The sequence below is a fragment of the Hyla sarda genome, chromosome 4 (assembly GCF_029499605.1).
Source record: "Hyla sarda isolate aHylSar1 chromosome 4, aHylSar1.hap1, whole genome shotgun sequence".
Taxonomy (NCBI): Eukaryota; Metazoa; Chordata; class Amphibia; order Anura; family Hylidae; genus Hyla; species Hyla sarda.
In genome coordinates this window covers 218,342,442-218,367,754 of record NC_079192.1, presented here as the reverse complement: position 1 = coordinate 218,367,754, position 25,313 = coordinate 218,342,442, and the positions used below count along the sequence as shown (strand labels likewise).

The 25,313-nt window shown below is 42.3% G+C and overlaps 1 protein-coding gene across 5 annotated transcripts in view; it reads left to right on the top strand.

Annotated features, from left to right (window-relative positions):
- Nucleotides 1-25,313, top strand: part of SRPK2 (SRSF protein kinase 2) — a 157,891-nt gene that overhangs the window by 113,140 nt on the left and 19,438 nt on the right. For all 5 annotated transcript variants that reach the window (XM_056573533.1, XM_056573532.1, XM_056573536.1 and 2 more), the window contains 8 exons: nt 458-566; nt 2,320-2,407; nt 2,772-2,859; nt 3,077-3,183; nt 6,885-7,050; nt 7,259-7,284; nt 11,218-11,446; nt 17,062-17,571. In XM_056573533.1, the coding sequence (XP_056429508.1) occupies nt 458-566; nt 2,320-2,407; nt 2,772-2,859; nt 3,077-3,183; nt 6,885-7,050; nt 7,259-7,284; nt 11,218-11,446; nt 17,062-17,571 (1,323 nt within the window). The remainder of the gene's footprint in view (nt 1-457; nt 567-2,319; nt 2,408-2,771; nt 2,860-3,076; nt 3,184-6,884; nt 7,051-7,258; nt 7,285-11,217; nt 11,447-17,061; nt 17,572-25,313) is intronic.

Below are 25,313 nucleotides of genomic sequence, written 5' to 3'. Positions count from 1 at the left end.
AAAAAAAAAAAAAAAGAAATGTGGAATTATGGCAATAAATTTCCAGGTGGATTCTTCAGAAATAATGCACATATTCATTCTTTCTGCAGAGTCCAGAATTTCCATGGCAGATGTTTCCGCCATGTACACAGTGCAGCAGAATCCTATTGAAAACTATGGAAGGCTATTGCAACAGAATTTTCCCCAAAATTTTGCAGTGTGAATGATCCCTTCTCTGGTTTCCTGCATCTCAGCTGCAGTAAAGTTTTCATGCAGCATGTGGAATCCCTAATTCACACAGAGTTTTCCAAGGTGTATGGGTTTATGCTGCTGGAGAGGGTGAGCTGTTCATTTTGTCCTTCATGGGTAGCAGCCAAACCAAAAATATAGAAAACTTGTCACTAGATAATTCTTTTGTGTACTTCTGCGTGATCTATATATGAAATGTGTTACATTTATTATCTTTTTCCTTCTACAGGTGGCTACCATCCTGTGAAAATAGGCGATCTGTTTAATGGACGTTACCACGTTATCAGAAAGCTAGGATGGGGTCATTTCTCTACAGTGTGGCTCTGCTGGGACATGCAGTAAGACTTTTGATTTTATAAGCCCGAATTATGTATTATATATGTTATGACAATATCACCTTCTAGCTCTTGCCAAAATCAAATGACCTCTAAAATTTTACATGAACGTAAGTATTCAGACCCTCTTCTATGATTCTTGTAAATTTACCCTTGGGGTGTCCCATTACTCTGGTTTATCTGAGATGTTTCTACACCTTGATTGGAGTCACCTGTGGTAAATTTAGATGATTGGACCATATTTGGAAAACACAGCTCTGTCCAGATAAGGTCTTCACATCTGACAATGCATGTCAGAGCAACAGCCAATCCATGAAGAGGGAATAACTGCCTGTAGAGCTCAGGAGTTTGTGGAAGCACAAATCTGGAGAAGGATACAAAAAATTACAGCTGCACACCAATAGCACAGTGGCCTCCATAATTCTTAAATGGAAGAAGCCTGAAACAACCTGGACTCTTCTTGGAAGGGCTCTCTCCCACCAAAGTAATCTGGGGAGAATGATCTTGTAAGAGAGGTGACCAAAAGCCCAATGGTCACTTTGGCTTCGCTCCCAAGATCCTATGTACAGATGGGAGAAACCTTCAGAAGGTCAACCATCACTGCAGCACTCCACCAATCTGGGCTTTATGACAGAATGGCCAGAAAGAAGCCTTTCCTTTGGCAAACGACACATGAAGGGCTCTTAGATTGAGAGAAACAAAATTCTCTGTTATATTGAAACAAAGATTGAACTTTCTGGCCTGCGTTCTAAGAGTCATGTGTGGAGAAAACCAGGCATTGTTCATCACCTGCCCAGTACCATCTCTACAGTGAAGTATTGTGGTGGAAGCATCATGAAGTTTTTTTTAATAGTGGCTGGCACAGAGAGACTAGTCAGCTTTGAGAAAAAAGCTGAATGGCGCAAAGTACAGAGATATTCTTAATGAAAACCAGATCCAAAGTGGCCTGGTCCTGACTGCACTGAAAGTTCTTTCCAACAAGACAGTGACCCCAAGCATACAGCCAAGACAACACAGGAGCAGCTTATGGACAATTCTGTGTCCTTGAGTCGCCCAGACTGAGCTCTAACTTGAACCTCTTGAGAGACCTGGAAACTGACATCCCCATCCATTTTTACAGAGCTTGAGAGGATTTGCAGAGAAGAATGGAAATAAATCCCCAAATCCAGGTGTGCAAACCTTGTGACCCACCCAAAAAGACTGGAGGCTGTTATTGCTGCCAAAGGTGTATCAACTAAGTATTTAGTAAAAGTTTTGAATATTTATATTGATGCAATATTTTAGTTTTCCATTTTCAATAAATTAGCAAAGATTTCTAACATTCTTTTTATACTTGCATTTTCATTATTGCAAACTAAACCATAGGCAGTCTCAGAATTTTTAATTCATGTTGCCACTTATTGTTGACTTTACACACTCTTTTTGAATGTACACGGTCACTTATGTATACTGTGTTTCTTTTTTTAGCAGTATTCCACCCCCTTCCATAAAAGAACAGAAAATAATAATCATGCGCTTTCATCATTTATGAGGTTTTAATGACAGTACCTCTTGTAATGACAGTACTTATTGTAATGATAGTACCTCTGTGAGTGTGGTAATATAGAGCAGCCGTGTGACTAGCCGTAGACTTTGTGTTCAAAACATGCAATGTATGGACATGTCCACACATAAGGAGCAATGTAGGATCATTGATTTTTTTTATTTATTTATTTTTTATCCTGGAGAATAATGTAATGTTACAAATTTTTTCTAGGGGGAAGAGATTTGTTGCAATGAAAGTAGTAAAAAGTGCTCAACACTATACAGAAACGGCTTTGGATGAAATAAAGTTGCTCAGATGTGTAAGTTTTGCATGCCCTTGATTAAAATTATTATTATTTTTTTCTTCCTTTTTATTATGTCTTGCCTTTTTAGCTAGTTATATTTTGTTTGTTTTTTAGTCTGCATGTGTTTTTTTTTTTTTGTTGTTTTTTTTTCACTTGTATTCCATATGACCATTGCATTTTGGCACACTGAATTATTTGTTGTTGTTATTATTATGTATTTATTTATTTATTTTTTAATTTTGTGTTTTAAATTTCTTAAATTCTTCCTGTATTATTATTGTAGAACATTACAAAACAACTGTTGAAATGAAATCAAAGAATGTCCGTATAATGTACTGATTTCTGTTTTCCCCAAAACAATGTTTTTGTTTTTTTGCAGGTGCGTGAAAGTGACCCTGGAGATCCAAATAAAGACATGGTGGTGCAATTAATTGATGACTTCAAGATTTCTGGAATGAACGGCATACGTATCCTTTGAAAAAAAACAAACTAATATTTCTGATCAGAGAAAGAAAAAAAAAATATATATATTTTGACCCCTGTTCATGCAATTGTTTATTCTGAGCAAAAGCAAAAAAAAAAAGGAAATTCCGCTTACCTCTCCATGCTGCTTGCTCCACAAGTCCATTGAATGTTTATTTAGTGTGTATCTTGTCATAATTTTTATCCTTAATGTAATGTCAGATGTCTGTATGGTTTTTGAAGTTCTGGGTCATCACTTGTTAAAATGGATCATCAAGTCAAACTATCAGGGTCTTCCTATTCGCTGTGTAAAAAGTATTATACTTCAGGTATGTTTATGCTTTTTGTACTTTTCCTCTGCCCAATTGTGGAATACACTACTTCTGCTGTTGAATGCTAATATACTAGTATGTGTCAGAACAGTTGCTATTTTCCAAATAGCCACATTTTTTGATTACTTCATGTATAGGTGGTTTTACCCTAGTCAGTTTTTAGGTCTGCCTGTACATAGACATTGGGGGAGATTTATTAAAACCTTTGCCAAGGAAAAGTTGCCCATAGCAACCAATCAGATTGCTTCTTTCATTTTTAACAAGTCACATGGTCATCAACAGTGTGTCACCATCTGTACTGCTCCCTATCTGACCATCCAAGGATTGTCATGCCAGTTTGATCCAGCCCTTACTTAAATGCTGGTCTACACCTCGACCAAGGGTGCAAATGAGTGGAAATCAAGGTCATAATGGGACGTCTCTTTGCTTCCTTAGGGTGCATTCACACGCTTGTAACTAGCAGCGGGTAATCCACTGTGTATGAGCCCGCAGACAGTCCACAATAGTGTCAGATTTGCAGACTGCCAGCGAACCCGTTGAAATGAAAGGTAACGGAACTTGCAGTGAGAAACCCGCTGCTGCTTACAAGTGCGTGAATGCGGAACTGGAGCCGCTCTCTGTTCTGGATTCCACTCAATTCCTTGGGGAATTATTCCCCTCTGGGATAACCCTGACTAAAGACCCCCACCAAATAAAACTTAGTTTTTATTTCTTTTAGATAAAATTGTGAATTTGTGCACAGTGGCCACTAGGTGGCAGTGGTGTATTAATATTTCAGCACTGTATACATTCATGTTCCTGATAAATGAACTTTTTGTCCGAGAATCTGGACTTTTATAGAATGGATTGCTGGGTGTATGTTTATACTGTCAACTGACTAGTATCACCAGCAATCCATATATTTTTAGGAACATATGCCACAGTGTTGAGCTAAAATGTATTATCCTCCTTCCTAACGTTTCACCATTAAATGGCTTTTTCAAAGGGCACGAGGCTGTCGGAGATACCGACTTCCGGTTACTTAGACTAGCTATTTCCATATTTAAATGGGCACTGTCGCCAAACTTTATTTATTTATTTTTTTAATATGTTGTAGTATATGGGGTTCAGGGGAGCGGGATGTGCGGCAGCTGCGGCCATCACAGATACTGTTTTCATAAAGTTTAGTTGTTTTAAGTGACTAAGGCTAGGTTCACATCTGCAATGGAGCTCTTACCTACTGATTCCTTCATTGCAGATTCTAGCATTTTTGCTAAAAATCATGCAGAGCTTTTATTATTTTAATTTAATTTTTTCTCTGTAAGCTGAGGGACGTCATGACTGAATCGTACAAACTCCATTATAAGTCAGTTGGGTTTGTCAGATGCTGGTGTCCATTGTGGTCCGGCACTGCTCACTTTTTGTTTTCTTTTCCAATGCAATAACAAAAATTGAAATCTGAACATATATGTGAACCTTGACAAACTCTGCTCTGTTACACTTGTATGAGCATATTATTATCTAACTAGTAATAGTAGCACCTGCAGCACAGGGATAGTTTCTTGGAAATAAGAGTTGCTTTATTACTCTTTCTGCTATCTTGTTAGAACTATGTCTTTCCTCTAATGCTCTATGCGTCACCAAAAATGTGACAGAAATGGCATAAAATGTCTAGTAGAAAAAGAGGGAGATTTAATAAAAACCTGTGCAGAAGAGGAGTGGTGCAGTTGCCTATGGTAACCATTTAGATTGCTTCTTTCATTTTATCAAAATGGCTCTGAAAAATGAGAGAAGCAGTCTGATTGGTTGCTATTGGAAACGGCTTTTACTTTACACTTTACAGGTTTTGATAAATCTCTCCCGCTGTGCTTGGAAAATAAAAGCATTATCTACAGTAACTTTATTGCTCTGTTCAGATGGAATAAGAGAGAGGTCTTATATCAGTTAAATTGGATAAATAACCAGTAACTGGCAAGATATAGGCGCTTGGAGGCATGGTTGCATTTACTACACATGCATGTCATTACAGCAGCCTGAATAGATGTTTGGCATCACTGATCTCTGCACCCATTAAGTCCATGCATACAATAAATAATTTCAGCAACATTCTTCCACCGTGTACTGTATTACTTAACTCAGTGGCAAGATTTTAACAGAATTGGTGCCATTTTAGAGCTTTATTACCTGGGTGCACATTACTGATGTGATCATTAGCCCTGATTTACTAAGAATGGAGTGTTGATCTTGGAGTGATTTCAGGTTTACTCCGAGTATTTTTCTCCCTGATTTACTAATCTGTTGCCCGTCGCTATTCTGTCGCAGGGAATTTATCTATTGCCCTTATCTGTACTTTTTGTATTGCACAGAGTTATTAAGCAGGGGAGCAGGCAGCATGTTCCTCCCCAGCCATATACAGTGTACTTTTATTTTTAAATTCCCCTCCGGGAGCCTTGAATGGTCAGTACTGAGGAGCTGTCTGGCCCCCCCACAGCTTCTATGTATCTTGTCCCCCCCCCCTCCCTGCTGCGCTATAAGTCTTGCCCCCGGCAGCGTATGTGTATATATACATTCCCCCTGGCAGCGCATGTGTATATATACATTGCCCCGCAGCACGTGTGTGTGTGTGCATATAATATATATTCCCCCCCCCCCCCCCGCAGCGCTATCCTATGCCCCCGCAGCACATGTATATATACCCCCTGCAGCGCTATCATATGCCCCCGCAGCGCGCGCGCGTGTGTGTATATACATATATATATATATATATATATATATATATTCCCCCGCAGCGCTATTATATGCCCCCCCGAAGCGCATGTGTGTATATATATATATATATATATATATATATATATATATTCCCCCGCAGCGCTATCATATGCCTCCTGCAGCGCATGTATGTATATATGTGTGTGTGTGTAGATATATATATATATCTGCACTGTGGGGGCCAGATAACGCCATATGTCTGGCCCCCACAGACCTTCTATATACATATGCATCTGCAGCACTATGAATGACAAGTATTCTTTTAGCAGCGCATCGGGCAGTCGGCTTCCCGGCCAGATGCGCTGCTAGTAGAATACTTTTCATTCATAGCACTGCAGAGGCATATGATTATAGAAGTGATGTGGGGGCCAGACATATAGCGTTATCTGGCCCCCACAGCGACTCAATGTACATATGCCGCCACAGCACTATGAATGACAAGTATTCTTTAAGCAGCGCATCAGATGCGCTGCTAATAGTATGCTTGTCAATCATAATGCTGCCAGGGGCATATATATGTGTGTGTGTGTGTGTGTGTGTGTGTGTGTGTGTGTGTATATATATATATATATATATATATATATATATATATATATATATATATATATATATAAGAGATACACATGCGCTTCAGGGGCATTTGATAGCGCTGCGGGGGGAATATATATATATATATATATATATATATATATATATATATATATGTATACACATGCGATGCAATCAGATTGCCTCTTTCATTTTTAAAGAGGCCTGTGAAAAATGAAAGAAGTAATCTGATTGGTTGCTATGGGGCTCCACTCTTCCTCTACACAGATTTTGATAAATGTCTCCCATAGAGTTAATTGTAAAGTACTGCAGAATCTGTTGGCACTATATAAATAAAACTGTTGTTATTCTCCAAATATAGACTGTTTCCACATTAACCAGTAATTGCTTTTGTTTTGTAGGTCCTTCAGGGCTTGGACTATCTGCATAGCAAATGTAAAATTATCCATACTGATATAAAACCTGAAAACATCCTCATGTGTGTTGATGATGCTTATGTCCGTAGAATGGCCGCTGAAGCCACAGAATGGCAGAAAGCAGGTGCACCGCCTCCATCTGGTTCAGCAGGTAAAAGCATGGGGCTTGTATACAGTAGTAGAAATGCATCAAACTTGAGGACATTTAACACATTTTACATTGCCCATCACTTTATTTCATAAGGTAGGACATTAATGCTGTTAGGTTGTTGCAAGTCTGATCCAAATGCCATTCTAAGTTAGGTTTACCATGTTCCTAATGCTTCCTTAATGTTATGGTTGTTTCTTTTTTCTCCTAGTGAGTACTGCTCCACAACAGAAGCCAGTAAGTACTTGAATATATACTTTTTATAATAACTGTATGCTAAGTATAGGAATTAGGAAATACAAATATTGATGGACCCTGACCATTTGTGCTTTTAACGATATTAATTCTTAAAGTGAAACTTCACCTTTCAATAACAATGGACATATAGTTTACAAATGTTTATATATTTTCTTATTTTTCTGTTTTCAGTAGTAATTTTACGCTTCAGTTTCATGCTAATTGTTTATATTTCTTAGAATTAGCTTTTATTGTTCAACAATGTTAAAAATAAAAGTCCAGTCAAAACAATCATGTAACATTTGTGTGTGTGAGGACAGGACAGGGTGGGGGTGGGGGGTGGGGGAGTTTCTCTAAAGCACCTTAACACCTTAAAGGGGTACTCCGGTGGAGAGTTAAACAGATTTGTAAATTACTTGTATTTAAAAATCACAATCCTTCCAGTACTTATCAGCTGCTGTATGCTCCACAGGAGGAAGATTTGTAGGTCTTTCCAGCCTGACCACAGTGCTCTCTGCTGACACATCTGTCCATGTCGGGAGCTGTCCAGAGTAGGAGCAAATCCCAATAGCAAACCTATTCTGTTCTGGACAGTTCCTGACATAGACAGAGGTGTCAGCAGAGAGCACTGTGGTCAGACTGAAAATAACTACACAATTTCCTCTGTAGTATACAGCAGATAATAAGTGCTGGAAGGATTAGGATTTTTTAATAGAAGTCAATTACAAATCTGTTTTACTTTCTGAAGCCAGTTGATATGAAAAAATTGTTTTCCTCCGGAGTACCCCTTTAAGGCAGTTTGTCCTTTAAGCATTGGGGGTCCATGTTAATTTTTTACTGTGTGAAACTTTTAGGGGCTTATGTTTCTATATAGTGTACTTTTCAGTAAAAATGACAGTGGCAATGACCACTATCATTACCACCATATAGTGACGAGATAATACCACCATACTGATACTAAATATAACCACTGTACACAGACCAGTATCACCAATAAAACCACTATACACAGACCGGTATCGCCAATAATACCACTATACAAGGGACAAATTATACCGCCACAATATGACCACTACAATTACCACCATATAATGTTAGGATAATATTACCATACTGATACTGAATAAAACCACTGTACACAGACTAATATCCCCCCATACAGTGACCATATAGTAGTGACTCTACAAACCATATAAGTGATTACATACAGTTAAACCAGGTGACGTCGTCTGTGATCAGAGTCATTCACTTTTCCTTTTTCTTCTCTATCTGGCCCAGACCGTCATGAAGATTCTTCCATCCACAATTCGTCTCCACAGAACCTGCCAGACAAACATTTTAGGATCCTTCTCTTTAATACATACATACACACATCCTACATACACCCGCCCCCCTCCACATTACATACACAAATCATACATATACACACCATACATACATATACACCCCCCCCCCCCCCCCCAGCCATTCCCCCTTCCAAACCATTAGAACCAAACACCTTAACCAACTGAACACATAAAGTGGTGGAGTATCTTTTAACAAATTTCTTTTGAATCTAGGAAGTTAGGGAAAAGAAAGGATTTATTTTTTTAAACAACCAGCGCAATGTTTCAGATTTTGAGAGGTGGTTGTTTAAATATGTTTATTTTTTCACTGTTTTCCCAGCTATATTTTGCACAAGGACCTGGGTAACAAGTCACGGGACCCACCCTAAGGACTAGTACCTTGGTCACCACGGCATTTTTAAATTATGATTACTCTGAAACACCTGGGTGTCTCAGTGTAATTCATAGTGTCCCACAAACGCAATGACTGCACCAGTTTTAAACTACCTGTTGTTTGGGCAGCATAAAACTGATGACAGGTTCACTTTAACTGTAGTTAAAGGGAAAACTGTATGCAGAGTCACCCGCACTAACCAGTGGTACTGGCTGGTAGTGCAGGTGACCCTGATTAAAACGAAGTTCACCATGCCCGGATCTGTCGCTCCTTTCTTCCATTATTTTAATTTTTCAGAATATTCAAATGTGCAGCAAGTGGCATGGGCAGGGTTAGGATCCTTGTGACATCAATGCTCAGCGATCATTCAGCGCTCGGCCCGGCTAATCTATATTTATTGCCTCCCTCCACCTCCTGCGCGCTCTGTATTTTAGTCTACCGTGTACTGTATGGGGGACATTTATCAATGTTAGTGTAAGATAGTAAAGATTTTACCCCTGTTTGCATGGTTTATTGTTTGTACAGTTGTTAAAAATTTACCAAAAGGGTGCACAGGACTTGATAAAAATGTGTGCAATTATAGAAACCATTGAACCGCAGAGATTGGTTTAAGCTTTGTGCTCAAGCATCTGACACTTCTGTATGTGTCCTATTAGGTGGTGTTTGTTTGCTTTACGCAAATAATAAATACATCTCCACTGCAAAAAGTGGGGTACAGTTCACCAAAACAGTACACAACTTTGAAAGATGTTCTACTAAACATTGTGCAACAAAATGCTTTTGCGCAAAATTTGCAGGGACATTTAGAACATTGAAGTGATGTACACCCAGTGATAAATGTCCCCCTATGTGTTTATGTATGTATCTCTACCAAACAGTGTTTAGCTAGCTTTTGCAAAACTACAACTTCCAGCATGCCCGGACAGCATTTGGCTGTCTGGGCATGCTGGGAGTTGTATTTTTTCAACAGCTAGAGACCCACTATGAAGCTGCACTCAGGCCACTTCCAGGTGTACCCAGGAAGCTGTACATGTGCAGTTGATGATAATACAGAGTGGGGAGAGGCAGAGGAAGGCAATGAATACTGATCAGCCGGTCCGAGCACTGAACAAACAGAGCTGATGTCACAGTGCCCTAGGCAAGGATTGTAACCCTGCCCGTGCAACTTGTTGCTCATTGAAAAATGAAGATGGATGTGGGCATGGTGAAGCATCATTTTTATCATGGTCACCGGCACTACCTGACAGTTATTGCCGGTGACTCTGCTGACAGTTTTCTTTTTAAATATAGTAAAATATACTTAATTGAAAGACAATTAATTAAAAAAAAAATGCTAATTACATTGCAAAAAAGAGAACCAAAGTGCCCAGCAGGTCTCCCCTCTTCACAAACGTCTTCCCTCTTCAGCGCCCCCCCCCCCCACATAACGTGTCTCCCCTCTCCAGCCCTCCTCCTGTAACACATCTCCCCTCCCCAGCCCCTTATAGCAGGTTTCCCCTCACAAGACTACTGGTTCCCCTCTCCCTTCCACATAACAGGCCCTCCTATTTAGTCTCAACCCCTCCCCCCTTCCCTCCAAACAGCCCCACCTATCCTGTCCCCCACCACTACTACCACATACAAGGAACATAGGACTCTCAGCCCCCCTCCCCTCACACATAGCAGAACTCCCAGCTCCCCTCCCCTCACACATAGCAGAACTCCCAGCTCCCCTCCCCTCACACATAGCAGAACTCCCAGCTCCCCCTCCCCTCACACATAGCATAACTCCCAGCTCCCATCCCCTCACACATAGCAGAACTCCAAGCTCCCCCTCCCCTCATACATAGAACTCTCAGCTGCCCCCCCCCCCCCTCCTTCACACATAGCAGAATTCCCAGTAATAAGATCAGGTGCCTCTCACCCAGTGCAGCATCTATTCCTGGGTGCCAGCAGGAGGAGGAGCCAGAGGACCAGAGAGGAGGCAAGAATGGAGAGGTACTGTAGGTCAGACTCTGTAGCCTACGATCACTGTTCGGTTCCTATGCCCTTGCCACTAGATCACACAATGCAGTTTGCTGCCAGCAGAGGGTATAACCTTTCTATCTGGTGTTTTGGTTTATTCTTTACTACAAAGTGTAATGAAAAATTAAGTTGATGTTTATTTTCCATTATTAGTAGTTTTTTCCCACTACATTTTATTCACCAAGATAAACTTAATTTTTGCCTTAACAGGTTGGTAAGATTTCCAAAAATAAAAAGAAAAAACTTAAGAAAAAACAGAAGCGTCAAGCAGAGCTACTTGAAAAACGTCTTCAAGAAATTGAAGAGTTGGAGCGGGAGGCAGAAAGGAAAAAGAGTGAAGAAAATGAAAATGAACAGGATGTTGATAGCCAGCCAGAAGCCAAGTTGAAAACTGTTTGTCTGGAGGATGCTACTGATGAGGAGCCAGTAAATGAATATGGTGTGTATAGTGTGAAAAGATAATCCTCAATAAACACCTAAGGCTGGGTTCACATCACATTTTCAGCCATACGGGACCACGGTTTGAGGTCCGGTGGAAAACCGCATACGGGGCAAAAATGAGCCGACCGGAGTTTCACTCGGGTCAGCTAATTGAAATGAATTGCATACGGCAGGGATACGGGAGTGCCCGGTTTTAGCTCCCCCCCCCCCCAGCCGTATGCGGTCCCGTATGGCTGAAAACGTGATGTGAACCCAGCCTAATTTGGAGCCTGAAAAGAATTTGTTAGCCTAGGTTCAGACTGTTGTTGCAGGCTCAGTCCAAAATGCTAAACAAAATTGTGACGCATGCTGCTTTATTTTGTTGGTGAAATTGCAGTCACCGGCTCTGTGTTTTGCCATTCCCATTATTCTTACTTGAAATATTAAAAAAAATAATAAGCTGGGTGTTTCCAGTTGGGAAAGTGTCCCTTTACAACCTAGATCTCAAAGCATTGATTGGATAGCCTGTCAGTATAGAGACATCCCACCTAAACTGGTAACAACCAGTTGGCTATGTAGTCAAGCATTTTTAGTATGAATAATAGAGATACTATAGAAGATTCAAAATTTCATGGGTAATACAAGTACTTTATAAATCAGACTGGTCAGGAGAAGCCGCTTGTGTTTTTTAAGTGAACAGGGATGAACTGCAGCAGTATTAAAATGAAAAAAAGCTAAACAGTACCTCGTACAATCGCATAAATATGTGGAAATATAACTGAAAATTGTAGAGACTTTACAACATTACTTTTATTATTGTTCTCCTTAAAATATTACCAATAGTGTAAACCAAATATTATTTCCATATTTGGCTGCCATCAGATTATTCCACAGATATATTAAACGGATATACAGGATATAGATAGATGGTACTCGTACTCACATCTACTATCTTGCTGTATGGTATTCAAGTCTCTCAGGATATATTGCACTAATACTCTTCTGTATTGCACATGTTCCTCTATCAGCAGCTATTCATAGTATTGCACATAGTCCATTATTACAGCAGCAGTGTCTACTTGATGAATTGCACACAGTCCCGATATTGCACTTGTAGATACAATTCACACAGCCTCATGTCCAACACTGCTTCACTCTCCTTTAGACTATTGCACATATGCCACTGTTTCACTTTATGCCAGAATATTGCACAAATATCAAGGCTTGCACGTCACTTCCAGTATCCTTATACAGTTCAGGGGGTATAACCACAGTGGGTGTCTCTACACAGTTCAAATACTTATTGTACCATCCACATAATATTCCTATTGCACAGTCCACATAGATATTCCCTCAGCACCATGCATCATTATTATACTGTATTGCACCTTCCACTGTTATTGCACAAGTGTATTCCCCTGATCGTAATTGGAAGGCAGTGCAGAGATATCTTATTTAGAAAAACCTGTATTCCGGTACTTGCTTCCTCCAGTGATCCGGTTTCTGTTTCCTTGGATTCCAGCACTGGGTACTCCTGTGTAAACAGGGAGTGATGGTAAATTTTTAAAGATTCGACGCGTTTCCCGCTGTCAATTCGTCAGGAATCAATGGACAGCATTCATTTTTGTCCATATTGCACCCTGTGGATCTCTCCTCCTGTGCATGTGCACAGCTCTGATGACGGCCGTACACTGAGGTCTAGCTACCTATCGGTTTATATCCGCTTCTTGCTTCCCTCCCCTCTCTCCTATCAGTTTTACTTCCTACCGCTCACCTTATGTTCAGGTGTTCAATTAGCTTTCGGAGTATCACACTGCCTGGTTTAGAAGGGGGCGCTCCATACTGCGCGTGCGCGATGCAATCCACGCCTCGCTTTCAATCTCTGTCATGGGAACTCGATAGCTTTACTTCCGGGCTACAATGTCCCTACTGCGCTTGCGTCCTCTTTATCTGCTATGCGCATGCGTCAAGCGCCTCACGCCTCCTTTTGATCATACTACCATATTTACCATTGTTATTCTTGTATTCCATCAATATTATTGAGTACAATCCTTATTGAGACTCTGCCCTTCTACTCTTATTCATTTAAACTCTTCAGAGACTATATATTATATAATGTGGTATTAGTTGTTAGGTTTTTTACACGTTAACATCACTACCTATATTGATATTTTAGGTTACACAATTAGGCTTCCCAAGTTTGCATATATATATATATATATATATATATATACACACACATATAGTTATGATGGTATTAATCCATATATATATATATATATATATATATATATATAGAGTTACGTATATAGTTATGATGGTATTACTCTATCATTCTTACACTCTGGCATGGGTTTATCCTATGAAACAGGAGTAACTAATATAGTCATTATTTTGAATGTCCTTTCAGCTTCTTTTTGTAGGAGTGTGTGGTCCCAGTTTCCTCCCCGGGCTGGGGCACTCACCACTTCTACCACTTAGACTTTCAGATCCTGGTTATTTCCCTCATGACATTCCTTGAAGTGTACTGCAATTGGGGTGTTTCTTTTATGCAGGATATCTCCTAAGTGCTCCTGTATGCGTTTTTTCAAGGGATGGAATGTTTTTCCCACATAGTTTTTCATACAGGGGCACGTTGGGAGATACACAACTCCCTCCGTATTGCAGTTTGCAAAACTTCTCTTTTCAAATTCCTGACACGTTACTTGACTTTTGAACTTTTTTCCTGTTATTATATGCCTACACACGGAACATCGTCCATATGTATGCATAGCTATGGCTCTATTCGTTAGCCATGTTGATTTGGGGGCTAATGGATAAAGGTAACTTTGAGCAAGTCGGTCTTTCAAGTTTCTACTCCGGCGGTATCTAATTGATGGCACTTCTGGGACAAATTCGGATATCGTTGCATCCGATCTCAGAATGTCCCAGTGTGTCATCAATACCTGTCTTTCTTCTGCCTTTTCATCAAAGGTACCTATTACTCTTAATTCTCCCCCCTAATGTCTCCTGTCTTTCTGGGTCAGTGGATCTTTCGTCGTGCCTGGGGTTTAATAAAGATGCTCGGTTACTGTTCAATGCCCTTGTATATGCCCTTTTGAGGGTTTTATTGGGATAGCCCCTCTCCCTCAATCTCCGGCGCAACTCCCCTGCTTTTTGTTTAAATTCTTCAATTGTCGTACAGTTGCGCCGGACCCTCAAATATTGACCAGTTGGTATACCTCTCTTCAGTGGGGGAGGATGACAACTCCCCCACTGAAGGAGTGTGTTTGTGGCAGTCTCTTTACGATGTAAGGTCGTCATCACAGAGTTATCAGTAGTCAGCCAGATCTTAAGGTCCAAAAACACTATATCTGTATGTGTGAACCTCAACCCTAGCTCGTTTGTGTTCAATACTGATAAGAATTTGTGGAATGATTCTTCTGTGGACGTCCAAATGAGAAAAATGTCGTCAATGAACCGGATCCACATGTTTATATGTCCGGTCCATGACGACTTCTCAGAGTAATACCATCATAACTATATACGTAACTATGTATATATATATATATATATATATATATATATATATATATATATGGATTAATACCATCATAACTCTATATGTATGTGTGTGTATATATATATATATATATATATATATATATAATATATATACACACAAACTTGGGAAGCCTTATTAATGTGTAACATAAAATATAAATATAGGTAGTGATGTTAATGTGTAAAAAAAACCTAACAACTACTACCAAATTATATAATATATAGTCTCTGAAGAATTTAAATGAATAAGAGTAGAAGGGCAGAGCCTCAATAAGGATTGCACTCAATAATATTGATGGAATACAAGATTAACAATGGTAAATATGGTAGTATGATCAAAAGGAGGCGCTTGACGCGTGCGCATTGCAGATAAAGAGGACGCAAGCACAGTAGGGACATTGTAGCCCGGAAGTAAAGCTATCGAGTTCCCATGACAGAGATTGAAAACAAGACGTGGATTGCATCGCGCACGCGCAGTATGGAGCGCCCCCTTCTAAACCAGGCAGTGTGATACTCCGAAAGCTAATTGAACACCTGAACATAAGGTGAGCGGTAGGAAGTAAAACTGATAGGAGGATAGGTTAGAGGTGAGGGAAGCAAGGAGCGGATATAAACCGATAGGTAGCTAGACCTCAGTGTACGGCCGTCATCAGAGCTGTGCACATGCACAGGAGGAGAGATCCACAGGGTGCAATATGGACAAAAATGAATGCTGTCCATTGATTCCTGACGAATTGACAGCGGGAAACGCGTCGAATCTTTAAAAATTTACCATCACTCCCTGTTTACACAGGAGTACCCAGTGCTGGAATCCAAGGAAACAGAAACCGGATCACTGGAGGAAGCAAGTACCGGAATACAGGTTTTCCTAAATAAGATATCTCTGCACTACCTTCTAATTACGATCAAGGGAATACACTTGTGCAATAACAGTGGAAGGTGCAATACAGTATAATAATGGTGCATGGTGCTGAGGGAATATCTATGTGGACTGTGCAATAGGAATATTATGTGGAGGGTGCAATAAGTATTTGAACTGTGTAGAGACACCCACTGTGGTTATACCCCCTGAACTGTATAAGGATACTGGAAGTGACGTGCAAGCCTTGATATTTGTGCAATATTCTGGCATAAAGTGAAACAGTGGCATATGTGCAATAGTCTAAAGGAGATTGAAGCAGTGTTGGACATGAGGCTGTGTGAATTGTATCTACAAGTGCAATATCGGGACTGTGTGCAATTCATCAAGTAGACACTGCTGCTGTAATAATGGACTATGTGCAATACTATGAATAGCTGCTGATAGAGGAACATGTGCAATACAGAAGAGTATTAGTGCAATATATCCTGAGAGACTTGAATACCATAGAGCAAGATAGTAGATGTGAGTACGAGTACCATCTATCTATATCCTGTATATCCGTTTAATATATCTGTGGAATAATCTGATGTCAGCCAAATATGGAAATAATATTTGGTTTACACTATTGGTAATATTTTAAGGAGAACAATAATAAAAGTAATGTTTTAAAGTTTCTACAATTTTCAGTTATACCTACAGTCTTGGAGACCAATAATTGAAGTGTGTGGAATCACAATATCATATACAAATTAAATATGTGGAAAGCCACTTAATAAACTTAATTGGCTGACTGTAGACTTTTTACTTTTTCATTTTTTTCTTCTGCCTGCTTAAACGTTTCAATACTTAAGAAGCTTGGATCTTTGACATTGTGATTTACTGCTGCCACCTCTGTCCATGCCAGGAACTGTCCAGAGCAGGAGAGGTTTACTATAGGCATTTTTCTCCTGCTATGGACAATTTCTGACATGGGCATAGGTGGCAGCAGAAAGTATTATTTCTGACTGGAAAGACTATAGAACTACCTCCAGCAGTTGAGAAGTACTGTAAGGCCTGAGATTTTAGAATATAAGTAATTTCCAAATCTGCATAACTTTCTGGTACCAGTACCCCTTTAAGTAAGAAAACAAATCCACCATGTTGTTGTGGCTTTAATTATAAAGTAAAGTCATGGTACTAATGTAAACAGTGGCTGAAAAATGTACCCCTAAATATATTTATTTTTATAGTTTTAGCAGGTAATGTTTCTTCGGAAGGGGAAGATCACGATGAGAAAGAAGATACTGAAAAGGAAATTGTGGAAAAAGATGATGATGATGATGATGTGGAATCAGAACTGGTTAACACTGATCCAACATGGATAGAGTCTCCAAAAACAAATGGCCATTTGGAAAATGGTCCATTTTCCCTGGAACAGCCATTAGACGATGAAGATGAGGAAGAGGAAGACTGCCAAAATCCAGTTGACTTTAACCTAGATGAGTCAAACGCTGAAAGTGATTATACATATAGTAGCTCTTATGAACAGTTTAATAGTGAATTGCCAAATGGACAACATAAAAATACAGAGTTACAGTTCTCAGATTTTTCGGCTGCAATGTTTTCCGATCCTTTAGAGTCTGTAGAATCTGGTTTGGCAGCTTCTGAAGATTCCACTGTTATAGAGAGGGATGGAAGTAGCCCATGTCAAGACAGAAGCAGGACAGTTTCTGCATCAAGTACTGGAGAGATGCCAAAAAGTAAGTTTCTTTTATGTAACTTGTAATGTTTCCTGCCAAAACTATGCACACAGTGAGATTGTTATTGTGTTAGGCAATTTTAGACCATGTTTGTTGATTCCCCTTTTGTAACTCAGGCCATACACCTTTCTGAATGCAGCTAACTCAGCGATTAACTGATCAACATATTTTGCCTAGCCACTGGATAGGTGATAAATACTAAATGTATTGGAGTCCAACCACTGGGACTTGCCATTTAGAACCCCTAAAAGAATCTAAAGACCTTTTTACACTGGTCAATTATCAGTTGAATAAGTGTTCCTAGGAACGCTCATTCACTATAGTCAGCCTGTGTAAAAGGGCGACAGTCAGCCGACAACCAGCAAACATTTTGTTCAGCTGCTAATTGCATATTTTGCGCGGCCAATAAATATAATTATCGTCCGTACATCGCCCTGCGTAAATGGTATGTGCGCCCTGATAATGATGATTTTTATGGCCCACACAAACGATCCAGCGATGTAACAGCTATGTAACAGTGTCAGCAGTTGCAGCTCACGTATATTTTTTAAGCACAGGGATCTCTGAGAGGTTGCACTAGATGGGCTTCATAATGGAGACCACCTAGTGCAATTGGAGTAGCACTAGAGTTGTGGAATGAAGTGATTAACCTCTTCAGGACATAGGGCGTATGGATACGCCCTGAATCCCGAGTCCTTAAGGACCGAGGGCGTATCCATACGCCCGTGGGAATTCCGGCCCCCACAGCTAGCCGGTTGGGGACCGGAGCCGGATGCCTGCTGAAATCGTTCAGCAGGCATCCCGGCATATCACCCAGGGGGGTCATTATGCCCCCCCATGTCGGCGATCGCCGCAGATCGCTGGACAATTCAGTCCAGCGATCTGCGGCGATTCCGGGTCAATCGGGTCTCCGGTGACCCGGAATTACTGGCTGTGGTGGCACTGGTGCCACCTCACGATCGCCCTGATTCGTCGGCCGGATTACCGGCTGACCAATCAGGGCGCCTGCTGCGGGTGTCACTCCCGCACCCGCTCCGCCCCTCTTCCGGAGGACGTGAGCGGGTGCGGGAAGACGACCCCCGGTGCTGGGGACCCCGATCCCCGGCGCCCCTGTTGGGATCGGGGCCCCAGGAGCAGCTGCGGCGGCGGGACTGACCTGCAGCATCTGGATCGTTGGAGGTGAGTGACAGCCTCCTGCTGTTGCTTAGCAACAGCTCCCAGCATGCAAAAAGGGCATGCTGGGAGCTGTAGTTATGCAACAGCAGGAGGCAGACCACCACAACTCCCAGCATTCCCTTATGGGCATGCTGGGACTTATGGTTTTGCAACAGCTGGAGGCACATTCTTTCTATGGAAAAGTGTACCTTCAGCTGTTGTATAACTACAACTCCCAGCTTGCACAAACAGCTAAAGTGCATGCTGGGAGTTGTAGTGGTGCATCTGCTGGTTGCATAACTACAACTCCCAGCATGCCCGTTGGCTGTCGGTGACTGCTGAGAGTTATAGTTTTGCAACAGCTGAAGGCACACTGGTTGTGAAACTCAGAGTTTTTTTTTACCTAACTCAGTGTTTCACGACCGGTGTGCCTCCAGCTGTTGCAAACTACAACTCTCAGCAGTCACCGTACACCATGCACCGTACATGCTGGGAGTTGTAGTTTTGCAACAGCTGGAGGCACACTGGTTGTGAAACACTGAGTTAGGTCACAAACTCAGTGATACATAACCAGTGTGCCTACAGTTGTTGCAAAACTGCAACTCTCAGCAGTCACTGACAGCCAACGGGCATGCTGGGAGTTGTAGTTATGCAACAGCTGGATGTCCCCCCCCCCCCCCCCCCAATGTGAATGTACAGGGTACACTCACATGGGCGGAGGATTACAGTAAGTATCTGGCTGCAAATTTGAGCTGCCGCAAACTTTCTGCTGCAGCTCAAATTGCCAGCGAGAAACTACTGTGAACCCCCGCCCGTGCGACTGTACCCTAAAAACACTACACTACACTAACACAAAAAATAAAATAAAAAGTAAAAAAAACACTACATATACACATACCCCTACACAGCCCCCCTCCCCTCCCCAATAAAAATGAAAAACGTCTGGTACACCACTGTTTCCAGAACGGAGCCTCCAGCTGTTGCAAAACAACTCCCAGTATTGTCGGACAGCCGTTGACTGTCCAGGCATGCTGGGAGTTTTGCAACAGCTGGAGGCACCCTGTTTGGGAATCACTGGCGTAGAATACCCCTATGTCCACCCCTATGCAATCCCTAATTTAGGCCTCAAATGCGCATGGCACTCTCACTTTGGAGCCCTGTCGTATTTCAAGGCAACAGTTTAGGGTCACATATGGGGTATCGCCGTACTCGGGAGAAATTGTGTTACAAATTTTGGGGGGTATTTTCTGCTTTTACCCTTTTTAAAAATGTAAAATTTTTGGGAAAACAAGCATTTTAGGTAAAAAAAAAAAAAATGTTTTTACATATGCAAAAGTCGTGAAACACCTGTGGGGTATAAAGGTTCACTGTACCCCTTGTTACGTTCCCCGAGGGGTCTAGTTTCCAAAATGGTATGCCATGTGGTTTTTTTTTTGCTATCCTGGCACCATAGGGGCTTCCTAAATGCGGCATGCCCCCAGAGAAAAATTTGCGTTCAAAAAGCCAAATGTGACTCCTTCTCTTCTGAGACCTGTAGTGCGCCAGCAGAGCACTTTTCACCCCCATATGGGGTGTTTTCTGAATCGGGAGAAATTGGGCTTCAAATTTTTAGAGGTATTTTCTGCTATTACCCTTTTTAAAAATAAATTTTTTTTGGGAAAACAAGCATTTTAGGTAAAATTTTTTATTTTTTTTTTTACATTTGCAAAAGTCGTGAAACACCTGTGGGGTATTAAGGTTCACCTTATCCCATGTTACATTCCCCCAGGGGTCTAGTTTCCAAAATGGTATGCCATGTGGTTTTTTTTTGCTGTTCTGGCACCATAAGGGCTTCCTAAAGGTAACATGCCCCCCAAAAACCATTTCAGAAAAACGTACTCTCCAAAATTCCCTTGTCGCTCCTTCCCTTCTGAGCCCTCTTCTTCGCCCGCCGAACACTTTACATAGACATATGAGGTATGTGCTTACTCGAGAGAAATTGGGCTACAAATACAAGTAAAAATTTTGTCCTTTTACCCCTTGTAAAAATTAAAAAATTGGGTCTACAAGAACATGTGAGTGTAAAAAATGAAGATTGTGAATTTTCTCCTTCACTTTGCTGCTATTCGTGTGAAACACCTAAAGGGTTAAAACGCTGACTGAATGTCATTTTGAATACTTTGGGGGGTGTAGTTTTTATAATGGGGTCATTTATGGGGTATTTCTAATATGAAGACCCTTCAAATCCACTTCAAACCTGAACTGGTCCCTGAAAAATACTGAGTTTGAAAATTTTGTGAAAAATCGGAAAATTGCTGCTGACCGTTGAAGCCCTCTGGTGTCTTCCAAAAGTAAAAACTCATCAATTTTATGATGCAAATATAAAGTAGACATATTGTATATGTGAACCAAAAAAAAATGTATTCGTAATATCCATTTTCCTTACAAGCAGAAAGCTTCAAAGTTAGAAAAATGCTAAATTTTCAAATTTTTCATCAAATTTACGGATTTTTCACCAAAAAAGGATGCAAGTATCGACAAAAATTTACCACTATGTTGAAGTAGAATATGTCACGAAAAAACAATCTCGGAATCAGAATGATAACTAAAAGCATTCCAGAGTTATTAATGTTTAAAGTGACAGTGGTCAGATGTGCAAAAAACGCTCCGGTCCTTAAGGCCAAAATGGGCTCCCTCCTGAAGGGGTTAAGCCTCGCTCGTTTTGATGGTCGTTGCGGTCTGAACACTGAGCCTGACCAATTAAAATGTTTTACATAAAGCAGCACTTCCTCCACCCTAGGAGCACTGTGCCCTATACAGCCTTGCATGTTGCACATGTCCTTTTCTGGTCCTAAATGTTACAACTATGGGGGTGATTTATCGACACCTGTGCAGAGGAAAAGTGCCCAGTTGCCCATAGCAACCAATCAGCTTGCTTCATTCATTTTGCAGAGGACTTGTTAAAAATGAAAGAAGCGATCTGATTGGTTGCTATGGACAACTGGGCAACTTTTCCTCTTGACAGGTTTTAATAAATCTCCCCCATAGTATGTGTCTACATTGTAGTAGCTTAGGGGTAAATACATCAAAGAAACAGATTCTCCACTGTAGCACATGTTAATGTCCCAACCTAATGCAAATAGCACAGCGACATCCAAAGGAGGGACAAAAGAGAAATTTAGGAGTTATGTATCATTACTAAAATGAGTAATTGGGTATCTATACGTATTTTAGCAATGGGGCCACAGTTACTTTTCCATTCTACGAGTATCTATCCATATCTTCACTGGTATTCTGTATTTTATGCATGGAATTTTACATGTTATATATTTTTTAACAATGTTTTAACAAAGAAATTTTTTTCTAATGAACTTCTCATCTATATATGATTGTATTGGAAAATTACACATTTCACTGCTATCTGATCTGAATCACACAAAAAAAACACATTTAATTTAGTTCATTCAGTGACTGATTTTCTTCTGATATATAAATTATACCAGTGAAACGTCTTGTCTTGTTGAGAGAAGACTGAGGAAATAAATGCTAGCATACTATAAGCTGTCAGTTTAGTTTGTTGCTGTGTACATTGTAAAGAGGTTAGTGATGCTTGTTCTGCTTCCATAGAAGGGATTTCAGGTAGTTGTTTTCATCAGCTTGCTGCCCTTGTAATTCTGACAACAGATGTACTCGGATGTGTCTTCATCTACTAAACACATGAAAGCAGCCAATGGATTCCCAAACAAAGTAATCACATTTTGTAAATGTATTCTATGTTTTACGCTGGTTAGAGCTGGGCGGTATGACCAAATATGTGTATCACAGTATTATTGTAACTTATGGCGGTTCCACGGTATAAAACGGTATTTCTTTCACCCCCCCGTCCGCCCCCCCCCCCCCAATCATGTTACCCGCCAGTGCTGTTCTGCTCCCCCCCCAATTAATTATCAGCCCAGCGGGGTACTACTCACATATGACACCTGTAAAGCACTGCCCTCCTCCTCTTTGTTGGGGGCCGCCGGCACTGGAACTCACTGTACGCCAGTGATCTCCAACCTGCGGACCTCCAGATGTTGCAAACCTACAACTCCCAGCATGCCCGGACAGCCAACGACTGTCAGGGCATGCAGGGAGTTGTAGTTTTGCAACAGCTGGAGGTCCACAGGTTTGAGACCACTGTACGCTGTATCCCTATGCCCGGGCTGCAAAAGATAAAGAAAATAAACTTTAACTTACCTACGTCGGCCTCACGCTGTTCCTTGGGACTGGAACATGGGAGAGCCGTCGGCCTATCACCGGCCAGAGCAATGTCCCGCCCCGGCCAGTGATAGGTTAAACGCACTGTCATGTAAGAAGCCGGCCAGAGCTCCTTACATGACAGTGGGCTCAGCCTATCACTGGCCGGGGCGGGACATCGCTGCGGCCGGTGATAGGCTGACGGCTCTCCAACGTTCCAGTCCCAAGGGACAGCGTGAGGCCGACGTAGGCAAGTTAAAGTTTATTTTCTTTATCTTTTGCAGCCCGGGCATAGGGATACAGCGTACAGCAGTGGTCTCAAACCTGTGGACCTCCAGCTGTTGCAAAACTACAACTCCCAGCATGCCCGGACAGCCAACGGCTGGGAGTTGTAGTTTTGCAACATCTGGAGGTCCGCAGGTTGGAGACCACTGGCGTACAGTGAGTTCCAGCGCTGGCGGCCCCAACAAAGAGGAGGAGGGCAGTGCTTGCGGGTGACATATGTGAGTAGTACCCCGCTGGGCTGATAATTAATTGGGGGGGGAGCAGAACAGCGCTGGCAGGTAACATGATTTGGGGGGAGCAGAACAACGCTGGCAGGTAACATGATTTGGTGCGGGGAGCAGAACAGTGCTGGCAGGTAACATGATTTGGGGGGGGAGCAGAACAGCGCTGGCTGGTAACATGATTTGGGAGCAGAATAGCGCTGGCGGGTAACATGATTTGGTGGGGAGGAGCAGAACAGCGCTGGCGGGTAACATGATTTGGTGGGGAGAAGCAGAACAGCGCTGGCGGGTAACACGATTTGGTGGGGAGAAGCAGAACAGCGCTGGCGGGTAACATGATTTGGTGGGGAGGAGAAGAAGAACAGCGCTGGCGGGTAACATGATTTGGTGGGGAGAAGCAGAACAGCGCTGGCGGGTAACATGATTTGGTGGGGAGGAGCAGAACAGCGCTGGCGCGGGTAACATGATTTGGTGGGGAGAAGCAGAACAGCGCTGGCGGGTAACATGATTTGGTGGGGAGAAGCAGAACAGCGCTGGCGGGTAACATGATTTGGTGGGGAGGAGCAGAACAGCGCTGGCGGGTAACATGATTTGGTGGGGAGGAGCAGAACAGCGCTGGCGGGTAACATGATTTGGTGGGGAGAAGCAGAACAGCGCTGGCGGGTAACATGATTTGGTGGGGAGAAGCAGAACATCGCTGGCGGGTAACATGATTTGGTGGGGAGAAGCAGAACAGCGCTGGCGGGTAACATGATTTGGTGGGGAGAAGCAGAACAGCGCTGGCGGGTAACATGATTTGGTGGGGAGGAGCAGAACAGCGCTGGCGGGTAACATGATTTGGTGGGGAGAAGCAGAACAGCGCTGGCGGGTAACATGATTTGGTGGGGAGAAGCAGAACAGCGCTGGCGGGTAACATGATTTGGTGGGGAGAAGCAGAACATCGCTGGCGGGTAACATGATTTGGTGGGGAGAAGCAGAACAGCGCTGGCGGGTAACATGATTTGGTGGGGAGAAGCAGAACAGCGCTGGCGGGTAAAATGATTTGGTGGGGAGAAGCAGAACAGCGCTGGCGGGTAACATGATTTGGTGGGGAGAAGCAGAACAGTGCTGGCAGGTAACATGATTTGGTGGGGGGAGCAGAACAGCGCTGGCGGGTAACATGATTTGGTGGGGGGAGCAGAACAGCGCTGGCGGGTCACATGATTTGGTGGGGAGGAGAAGAACAGCGCTGGCGGGTCACATGATTTGGTGGGGAGAAGCAGAACAGCGCTGGCGGGTCACATGATTTGGTGGGGAGGAGAAGAACAGCGCTGGCGGGTCACATGATTTGGTGGGGAGAAGCAGAACAGCGCTGGCGGGTAACATGATTTGGTGGGGAGGAGCAGAACAGCGCTGGCGGGTAACATGATTTGGTGGGGAGAAGCAGAACAGCGCTGGCGGGTAACATGATTTGGTGGGGAGAAGCAGAACAGTGCTGGCGGGTAACATGATTTGGTGGGGGGAGCAGAACAGCGCTGGCGGGTAACATGATTTGGTGGGGAGAAGCAGAACAGTGCTGGCGGGTAACATGATTTGGTGGGGAGGAGCAGAACAGCGCTGGCGGGTAATATGAATTGGTGGGGAGGAGCAGAACAGCGCTGGAGGGTAACACGATTTGGTGGGGAGAAGCAGAACAGCGCTGGCGGGTAACATGATTTGGTGGGGAGAAGCAGAACAGCGCTGGCGGGTAACATGATTTGGTGGGGAGAAGCAGAACAGCGCTGGCGGGTAACATGATTTGGTGGGGGGAGCAGAACAGCGCTGGCGGGTCACATGATTTGGTGGGGAGGAGAAGAACAGCACTGGCGGGTCACATGATTTGGTGGG